At 34.6% G+C, this 10,454-nt stretch overlaps 2 protein-coding genes across 5 annotated transcripts in view; both read right to left on the bottom strand.

Annotated features, from left to right (window-relative positions):
* Window positions 1-1,116, bottom strand: part of LOC116301846 (snaclec coagulation factor IX/factor X-binding protein subunit B-like) — a 6,141-nt gene extending 5,025 nt beyond the window's left edge. For 2 of the 3 annotated variants that reach the window (XM_089026995.1, XM_089026996.1), the window contains exon 1: window positions 1-581. This exon is cut by the window's left edge and continues 363 nt beyond it. Coding sequence is in view for 1 of the 3 variants with exons in the window: in XM_089026997.1 (XP_088883123.1) it covers window positions 1,086-1,088 (3 nt within the window). In the remaining 2 variants the exon portion in view is untranslated. Of the gene's footprint in view, window positions 582-1,085 lie in introns of those variants that run through there. The other variant, XM_089026997.1, reaches the window with a different exon arrangement.
* Window positions 1,117-3,325: 2,209 nt separating this feature from the next.
* Window positions 3,326-10,270, bottom strand: LOC116301849 (NACHT, LRR and PYD domains-containing protein 3-like). Of its 2 annotated transcripts, none has more exons than XM_089026977.1 (3): window positions 10,177-10,270; window positions 7,374-8,059; window positions 3,326-5,618 (listed from the first exon to the last, which is right to left on the bottom strand). In XM_089026977.1, exons 2-3 carry the CDS (start codon window positions 8,044-8,046, stop codon window positions 3,448-3,450), a joined length of 2,844 nt encoding a protein of 947 aa, XP_088883103.1. In that variant the 5' UTR covers window positions 8,047-8,059; window positions 10,177-10,270; the 3' UTR covers window positions 3,326-3,447. The 2 variants fall into 2 exon arrangements, with proteins under 2 accessions (XP_088883103.1, XP_088883104.1); XM_089026978.1 differs by having other exon boundaries at window positions 3,326-5,561.
* Between the last annotated feature and the right edge of the window lie 184 nt (window positions 10,271-10,454).

The following is a 10,454-nucleotide window of genomic DNA, read 5'->3' as shown; positions in this document are numbered from 1 at the left end:
TGTCGTTTGGCAGGGTACAAAATCCAATGATAAGCAAAAATTTCAACCTTTGTCGAGTTCTGAGTATCCGCGATCAAATCCTGAAGCACCCCTCTAGGTTGATATAAGTCAGAGCATGTCTAACTCACAAATTGAGCCCTGAAACAACTCCTGGGCTGATCTAAGTCAGTGCATAGCTAACTTACAGATCAAACCCTGAAACAACCTCTGGACTGATCTAAGTCAGGGCACGGCTAACTCTCAGATCAAACCCTCAATGAAACAACCTTTGGGTTGATCAAAGTTATGGCATGGTTAACTCACAGATTGAGACCCGAAACAACCTCTGGGCTGATCTAAGTCAGGGCACGGCTAACTCACAGATCAAACCCTGAAACAACCTCTGGGCTGATCTAAGTCAGGGCATAGCTAACTCACAGATCAAACCCTCAATGAAACAACCTCTGGGCTGATCTAGAGTCAGATAAGTGTATGTACGGCGGTAAAATACTAGTATTTGATGTATTCCGCGTGTTTTATATTTAAAGATAATAGACCAATTAATGATTGACAAAAAAACAAAACAAAAAACAAAAACAAAACAAAACAAAACAAAACAAAACAAAACAAAACAAAACAAAACAAAACAAAACAAAACAAAACAAAACAAAACAAAACAAAACAAAACAAAAAAAAACAAAACAAAACAAAACACGAAATAACCTTACATATCATAATATCCCAGGCGATATTCAATATAAAAAGCAGAGCGTTTCTCTGAATAACATCACGAAATCTCTTTTAAATTACTTACTATACTTTGTTATGCAAGGCAACTCCGCTAACCTCGAGTAGCAATTGTTATTCATGGTTATTGAACGGAACTGTAAAACAGAATATTGGATGATAAAACACACAAAATGTCTCAAATTAAATCTTGTAGCCTTTCACATGTGTTTTGCTCATCGTGGAGACCTAAAAATTAACGGTCAAAGACAAATACCTTGCGTATCTTGCACGAAAACAATTATTAAATAAGCATAAAGGATTAATATTCAAAATGATGCCAAGTTTGATATGAAATTTAAAATTAAGAACGTGTTTACCATCCTTTTCGATATTCAAAATGTCAACTTTTCCTTTATGTTATCTATGGGTAATCATTATTAAGATAAATAAATCTACTCCTTTATTTATAATTGCCGTGCTAAATGCTCAGCATGAAAGACCGACTATTAGAGATATCATATATCTAAAGAACCACCGAAGGAATACTATTCTTTTTTTCCGTTGTTTACCTTAGTTTGTCATTTAAAATGGCGCGCGCGAAATCGTACTTTTTTGTCACTACAAAATGAGGTTTTGCGATTAGTGGACGTCAATCACAGTGTTTCCTCGACGTTGTCGGAAAACACAAGGCTTTCAAGCGTACGTGCCTATGGAGTGTCATGGAAACGCCTTGATTGACGTCCACCGAAAACATACTTCGTAGCGACAGAAAATTGTCCGATTTCGCGCGCGTAATTGAGAGGTAGCGATATCCATAAGTTGTTTGGAAAACAATCTCTAAAAGGTTCCTGTTTAGATAAGAAGATGAAACCACTCTCATGTTCATCCCTAAAGCAAACATATGACGTAAATAGAAACCAGTTTTTTATGTCGTTCAGAGATTGAGAAATAAACTGGCTGGAGTTGGTATTGCAGTGCATTGTGGGGCGGTTTAAGAGGACATTTCCAAGATGGCGTCTATTTCGTCTCCTACAGCCCCATAATGCATAGCAATGCCACTTCCACACACAGTGAGCTCGAGTAAATCAGTCTGTAATCTAACAACCATATATTCCGAGGTTAAGGGAAAAACTGGGTCGAGTTGGCACCACAGTACATCTTGGGATTGCTTTAGGGAACATATTATTCTAAAAGTTTCTTTGTTGTTCAATACATTTTACAAGCAGTTCTAGCTGAGTATGCCTTTCATTTGGAAAAAAAATCCATTTCTGTCCTTCGATATAACTGCAACAACACCACTCTCGACTCCAGAGTCGTGTCACTAACCGTGAGTGCTCGATAACAGTACAAGGCAAGCAAGTGATTATACTAAACCTCTGAAGCGCTTCTCAGTAATAGACATTGCCGCTGACACATATATTTCCAAAAAGGTTGTCGGTGCCAAAGGAGCCTAGTATAGGCGTATAGGCGTTAGGTCATTCAAAGGAATCATGGGTATACAACTAAACAATCATGAATAAACGAGGCCTTTAAAATGGTTTCGTCAACTACGAACAACACTGCGGGATCATCTCAACTCTAACCTCCGTGTTCTTGACGACGATAACAAGACAAAACACCAACCATTTCAACTATTCTCAAGTCTTCAAATGACCTATCTCCTATAGCCCCTATTGCCCATCATTTTTTGCTGGCAACACAAAGTCATTCGAATATATTTCGGGGGCTTAGTTATAGCTATAACTGCGTCCCAGAAATATATTTATCTTTATATTGTTAACTATTTTTACTATGTTAACCATTGGGTAGGCCTGTGTAATCTAATTTCCTATTTCCTATACACGTAGTTTAGGGAAAATTAGCGAATAAACACGGGTCGCATTTACATAGATTATAACTCCCTGAAGAAGTCTAAAGAGTTAGACGAAACGCATAGGAGAAATAAAGTAGTATACGATCAAAACTAGCATCAATAAAGCTTCTCACTGGTCCTTATTAAAAAATAAAATTAAAATACATTAAAATCAATTAAAATCAATCAAAATATTAAAATGTAAAAAAAAAAAAAAAAAAAAAAAATTAAAATCAACAATTAAAAATTAAAAAAATAAACGAATTCCATTTGGACTGCGGAATACCTTCCAATTCATTAGGGAGAAAAATTCATCTTTAACAGAAATTTGTGGTGTACAATTTGTGAAGCTTTACAAGCCAATGTTCCAGCTGAAAGATGGACTATTCGTGCCAAACTTCCCACTGATGATGATGATGATGATGATGATGATGATGACGATGATGATTAATGTTCTCTGATTGGTTCAAGTTCCCTGACATGAACCAATCAGCGTGGATTATTATTTTCCCGCTCTTTTCATCACGTGACTGGTTGGTTATTTCAAGTCCAACTCACTTTGTTCAAAATATGAAGAAAAAATGAATATTTGTCAAAAAAAGTCTCTTTTAACTTGGTTGAATAAAAATATGGATGAAAACAAACTTGTTCTTGTATTGATATCAAACTATGGGACATTTGTCAAGGGATATTTTTGATTTTCAATGGATTTGTTTGAATATTTGTTGAGTAAAACACAAATCAACTTTCAATCAACTACAAAAATAAAACTACAAGAATTTCTTTATTATTCAATAAAATATGATATTATTTACAAAAACAGATTACATTCTACTCGTTTATTATGGTTTCATTCAATATTCAATACATATGAGAGTTTTATTGATCTAAATATGCAACTCAACACCAGGGATCAGTTGTCTTAGAGACAGTTTACATTCACTTGTTATGTTATTACCCCATAAGTCTAACACTTTTACACGACACAGACACTGAGCACCAACATCTGTTATATTATTAACACCTAGGTGTAGGTCTGTTATCTTAGTACGAGGCAACATGTCACATATTATTTTAACACCAACATCTGTTATATTATTAAGAGCTAGGTCTAGGCCTGTTATCTTAGTACGAGGCAACATGTCACATATTATTTTAACACCAACATCTGTTATCTTATTAAGAGCTAGGTGTAGGTATGTTATCTTAGTACGAGGCAACATGTCACATATTATTTTAACACATTCATCGTCTAAATTACAAGCATTCAGCCACAGTCCATCAACAGTAGAAATATTAACAAGAGAATTACACAACATTCTGATCCCTGATGTTGATAAAGATGAGTTATCAATGTCCAATGACTTAACAATGAATGACTGTGTAAATGTTGAATGTTGTTTAGTTTGTTCTGTGTTGATTAAATTCACTATATCTAATAAATAACTTATGTACAAACAATCGATATCAGTTATTCTTCTAAATACAATCTCCCCAATCCTATTACAGTATATGTGTTTAAGGTTATTTATTACTCTGGTAGAAAATCTATCGTCTTTGTACTCGTACAGACAGGATAGAGTTAGCAGTTTATTCCTCTCACCGTCTTTGTTCCCTGGTTTGATATTTTCTATCAACTTTTCCATCAGTTTTTCATCTTTTTCTCTCGAAAACATTCCCGCCATGAACATATATGTCACATCGCTCGTTTTCTTTTTCTCTGGGATTTGTTTTTTCTCTACAAACAAAAAAGCACAGAGAAATTCTTGAATCGTTAAGTGGGTGAACGTAAATTCAAGTGGTGGTTTCTCGGAAGGAGATTTTTGAACGCCAGGACAACAGTCAAGTAATCCACTCGCTTTCAGGTTTGTTATTTCTTCATCGTTAAGATTGAATTTTTTCATATCATTTTCGTTGAAAAAATATTTCTCTTCCATCATTGAATTCACCGCTAGTTCAGCTAGTTTATGTAATATTTCTTGTACTTTAGTTTCTTCCATTTCTTCGTATTTAGAAGAGGAATGTTTCTTGATAAATAATATGATTACTTGATGATAAAGTTCTGTCCTTGTGACAGGTAGTTTTTCTGTGGTTTTTGATTCAGTCATGTACCACTTAATGCAGTAGCACATTAGAAAACACATGACAGGAATGTGACCAAAACTTAAAAGAATTTCATTCGTTTTGATGTGATCAAGTGCTTTGTTCTTCATGCTTTCGTTCTTTTTAAAATATTTTTCGGTGTATTCTAGCACTTGAAGTGAAGAAAATCCTTGAATGTCACATCTCACATCAAACATATTTTTTTTTAATTCCTCTGCTTCGCCAGGCCTCGAGGATATCAGGACCACTGCACCGTTTAACATCTCTCTTTTCATGATTTTGGCAATCAGAGCAGGAACAGGCATTTTTTCATGTGGGTCGTTTGGATATTTTGTCTCATAGTCCCCGGTGATTTTCTCTCGATGTTTATACTCATCATACCCATCGAGGATGATGAGCAGCTTCTCAGGATTTTCAATCATGTACTGCATTAATGGCTCGTCTATCACCGAGTGCTCGTTCAGTAGGGAGGACCGATTTAAGATATCACGTAAGTCAAGCCTTTTTTTTTCTGTAAGAACAAGTTGACGGAATGTCAACAGGAATACAAACTGAAAATCAGGTACTTTGGCATTTTCCTGACCTTCCTCAAACAATCGGTTATGCGACCAATCCCGTACCAGCTTCCGACAAAAAAGGGATTTTCCAATTCCTGCTTTGCCCGTCAACAAGATAGATTTAGGATTGGTCGTGCAAGAAGCTGCAGATTTCTGATCATCATTTTCTGGGCAAACAAACATTTCTGAACAGTTCACGAGATTTTTACTACTTGCTTGAATTTCATCCGATTGCCTCCTGCCAGATTTCTTTTCTTTGGGTTCCTCAAAGTGTTTTGGACCGCGTTGGATAGTCACACTCGTAAAGATGTCATCGGTTCTAATTTTCTTGTCTTCTTCCTCTGACAACAGAAAATCGGTTTGCTGTTTAATGGATGACTTCAGTTTTTCTGTATATTCTGAAAATCAAAACACAACAATTTAACACCCAAAACACAGGAAGAAATGGTAAGAAAAGGTTTTTTCCCCACTGGTTTAAAACTATGGGACGGTATTTTTCAAAATTATTTATCTTTCTATTGATCTATTTATCATTTGTCTATTGATCAATTGATGAAATCTCTCATTTATTTATGCATTATGCATTCATTATGTATTAATGTATTAATGTATTCACGTATTTATTTATTCATTCATGTATTCATTCATTTATGAACATATTTACTCATTTATTTATTTATGCATTCTTTCATTCACAAATTCATTCAAAAGATGAATTTTAAATCATTCTTGCATTTATTTATTTATATTTAAAAAATAACTGTTATAAATCTCACATTCTGATTGGTTGGAAGTGCTTCTAAATGAGAGCACACAGCGCCCTTTGCATTTTATAAAAAACTTGCTTGCTGTGTTGTGTGGAGTTATAAGCACTTGGGGATTGGCAGAACACTCGAGAAGTTTCGAGAAGAACTCTGCTTCACGTAGTGCTTCTCCTAACACTTCTCTCGTGTTCTGCACTGCACACAGCATGCACGCGTGTTTTCTATTTCTTCAATAGATGTGTTCATTAATTTATCTTTTTTGAGATAAGTTGGTCATGTGACCTTGATCCTTACCATATCCTTGAACTAAAAAAATTAAGGTGGGCTGATGGTAATCAACTGTATCTTCATTATTCCTGGTAAGAAGTGTAAGAATTTGTCTTAACACCTGAACTACCATTGCTCTTGAACAAGCAAGTCTCGTGATCTATTTTCAGTTTAACATGACATTTATTAGGATAACTTAAAGAAAGTCTTTTATGCTTTTGTTATTTTTACCTTAGACGTTTAAAAACCTCAAATATTTGGCAACTCAGTTACCACTTTATTCCAATGAAAAGCCTCTAAACTGTGTATAGTATTGTGGAGAAATCAAAATTACTAGTAATGGTGGCCAAAAAGATATTAATATTTTACTACACTCAAAGAGAGAATGATGTGAATAATGATAATTTGTGAAAAAATGTTTTCAGTCCATAAAGATGTAGCAATTAAGAAAATAGTAATTTTGGGAAATTTCTTTTTAACCCATGACAACAACATTTCGTTAAAACTCTTTGTCTATCCTTTTCAAATGCACAACAATGCCAAGTGCAAACAGGATCAGGATTACGAGGATCCCAAACTACACTAAGCTAGGCAAATACATATTTATGAAAATTCATCAAAAAAATTTCATCCTCAAATCTTGACTCATACATTAATGTGCCTATGCCAACTTTGGTAAGGTTTGAGTAAAAAAAGACATCAAAAAAAAAAAGATTCTAGCCATACTTGGCCTTCAACACAGACCTTTTTAGCTGGTATACTTGAAAATACCTTGAAACATGGCTTGCTTTAAAAACAGTTTTAATTTTACTAAGCAACCTTTTACTCTCTTTAAATTAGGGAGATGGATGGGATAATTGAATGGAAAGCAAGTGGAAATCTATTTTTTAAAATAAGATGAATATATTTATTTCTTACTAAAAATTGTATCCTGTGTTCATGATATACACTGCAATATTTAGCTACTTTTGATTACATCCCATTTTATTATTGATCTCTTTACAAGACATATATAAAAGTTTTAGTGTGAAATATAAAACTGTATTCCCAAGTGATTTATCAAAATACAAAACCCATTAGGGGTATACTAAATGATTATACTAAAGCTACAATTGTACACACCTTTGGCCTGTGAAGCATCTGCAGCTGAATTCCCTTTAACTAACTTTAGAATCTCCTCCATCTTTCTAATTAATCTCTGCTCCATTTCTTCCCACTCTTCAAGTGCTTCAATAAAATTAGTTTCCTCTTCAGGGTCCATTGTATCTATTTTCATCCTCTCAATCTCTGGTTTGTATTGAGGTCCACCCAGTCTCACCAACACATCTGAGATCTCACTCCAGTATTTCTCAAAATCACTGTCACTAACAGCTGTTTCTGTGATGTGGCCATAAAGTTCATTTCTATAATATTTGACTCGAGCCAAATCGGCTTCTCTACTCAGGTCTGTAGCAACAGGAGGCTTGTCCCATCCTGTTGATGGGGGTGTTAAACCACATATATTACGCAGTAGAACAAACAAAAGTGTAATATCAAAATCTACTGAAGTGACAGCTGTGCTTCGGCTAGCAGGGTAGAGTCTGTCCCATTGTCGTTTATTTAGAATCCTCTTCGCTCTCAGTCCCTTTAGAGTAGAATGCACTGCTGTACTGAGTAGTGTCCTGTGAAGGGCGCTTGGTGAATGGATCGAGTCAAATACATCTCTTAAGGCACGTGTTCCACCATCAATCAATAACTTAGAAAGGCGAGCAAAGTTTAGATTTTCTTTACTTGAAGATGCCCAACTGGTTGCCATATCAGGTTTATCTCTGTTGAATAACAAGTTGAAAATAAACACTTTTGTTCCAGGAAAAAAGGTTGGGGAGGGGAGGGTTAGTAAAGTTTTATTCAAGGAGTGAGGTCAGCTGTGTATGTCGACTTAACCAAACTGGATAAAAATGTTTTTTTTAAATGAATGTAGATGGATGATAATAATAACCATAATGATAACTATAAATGATTATTTGCTGTAAAAATACTATAAGTAATGTTTAATAAACGAGCAGGAGAGTTTTATCGGGTATGAAACAAGAGGCACTACCAAGTGGTTTTAGACGGGTTTTGGACCCAATAAAACATGATCTGCGAGTTTATTAAATGGCTTAGGAAACTCCTGATGTATGTTCTCATACTGTACCGAATTCTTTATGAAATGAACCAAGTTTGATAGAGAAAATCCAAGTTAAAGTTTATGCAAATGAAGATGAATCTATATCAGATATAAAACCTCCTTCATGGTCATGATTTCTATTGTGTTTCCTTCATGAATTATCAATGAGTTTTTTTAATGTAATAAACTAATCAACTAATAAACTAAAACATCTCACAAAACAATTGTATTATGCAATAAACATTAACAGGTGATATTTTTCAATACTATGTAAAATTTAGAGTCCCCCTCATTCTCCGAAAAAAGTATTAGATCTCGCCCACCATTGGACTAACAAATATATTTCAGATCCTTCCTATATTTTCTAGAGCAATTCCAGGTTTTTGGCTCAATAAATAACATATTTTACTCAAAAATAAAGAAAATGAATCTCAATTAATTTATAAACAAAAAGATTGAATGTGAAAGATATTAAGCATTTATTATTGCTATTAATACTGGAAAACATGTGCAGTAATAGTTGACAACCGTCACTGCTAAATTGAAGTGATATTCAAATTATTTCATTATAATTATTCATCTATTAATAAATATTCATAACTTTTGAAACAAAAGGGAAGATGTTCCAGATGAGCGCCGTCAGCAGAAATGCTAATTAACAAAGTTATAATAATCAAAGATTTTTTGGTTGAAAAATTAAAGCTTCAGTCTGCTGCACTGTTGTGGAGATAATTATTGAACTGCTGACATATTACCAAATATAGACCACACTGAATCCAGTATCTAACCAATCAAAGTGCATGCCGCAGGAAAGAATAGCACTCTATTGACTCAGGGATGGAGTTCTGTATATTTATTTAAATCACTATTGACAGCATCCTTCAATCCATAATAAAAATGCTTCCCAACTTCATTGTCTTCCAGTAGGAATCTTGAAAACTTTTCAATAGAATTTATATTTTGAACTCAGTTCAAGTTCTTTGTCATCAGCTGTCAATCAAAACTGTTCATCTATGTAACATAAGATGGTCGCGTGACCTCTATAGTCTCGTGATCTGTCGACACACCTTAGCATCTCTTGGGTATTGTATTATCCTACAACAGTTCTAGATCTTAGCACTAAATTCGTCAAAAAAATACGCCAAACTGGAAACCAGTTGTGGAGCCATAGGGTACCAAAAATATCACAGATTCAAGAAAAATGTTCAATAAAAACAATATAGAATTGAAAATCACCAAGCTTGATTAGGAAACTACGACATACAGGTTCGTCAAGAAAATCAAAGAAATATATGAGAAAAAAAGATTAAAATATGATACTAAATTAAGAAATTAAACACCTAGACGTTTGATAAATGGCTTGGTGTTTCAAATAAACCATTCGTACGATTCTGTCTGAGTACAGGACACGAACACGCTTTCCTGAAGCTTTGGAAACGTGTCAAGGCAGCCAACACCCATATTTACACAGAGTCCTTTGTTCGATCGATGATCAAAACTGTTCACTAACAGACGATATCAACCCAGCTAAACTGCTTGGAATCCAAATTCTTACTTCATTATTCCACAAGCACTATCCTATCTGGATATTTTGATCAAATGAGGTTTTTACAGTCTTTCAAATCACAGTTACAAGTTCAACTCTTCCATGATCAAAGCTGTGTATCGTAGAACCTTACAGTAAATCTTATCTAGAATATACTAAGAGATCTACTAAATCACACGTAACTAATGTATTTATGCACTGATTGATACAAATTAACACGTATAACTTACTTGAAATTCGAAGAGAAGAGGACAAGAAGAAGAAGAAGAACCAAACGCTTGCTTCGCTTTCATCAGACAAACAGGAAATGCAAATCAAACAAGCAGATAACAGCAGAAAGACTGGTACGAGCAGGTGTGTTTGGGTGGTGTCGGCGTTTGGAGGGGGGTGGGGGGGGGGGGGGGTAGGGAAAAGAAATACCAAAATGTTGTTAACACTTCTTAAAACATTAAGTAGAGGGGGAATCTAAACAAGCCAATGCTTGGAATTGTCTTTGGTGAAACTTATT

The sequence above is a fragment of the Actinia tenebrosa genome, unplaced genomic scaffold (genome assembly GCF_029948245.1).
Source record: "Actinia tenebrosa isolate PJP-AT-01 unplaced genomic scaffold, QUT_ActTen_1.0 PGA_scaffold10__47_contigs__length_13832649, whole genome shotgun sequence".
Taxonomy (NCBI): domain Eukaryota; kingdom Metazoa; phylum Cnidaria; class Anthozoa; order Actiniaria; family Actiniidae; genus Actinia; species Actinia tenebrosa.
This window is presented reverse-complemented; position numbering and strand designations above follow the sequence as displayed.

Excerpts from the sequence above, each read along its gene's own strand:
- LOC116301849 (XM_089026977.1), bottom strand. The coding sequence starts at position 8,046 with ATGGCAACCAGTTGGGCATCTTCAAGTAAAGAAAATCTAAACTTTGCT. Across the intron at positions 5,619-7,373 it reads AGATGCTTCACAGGCCAAAG|AATATACAGAAAAACTGAAG; the intron begins GTGTGTACAATT and ends TTTGATTTTCAG.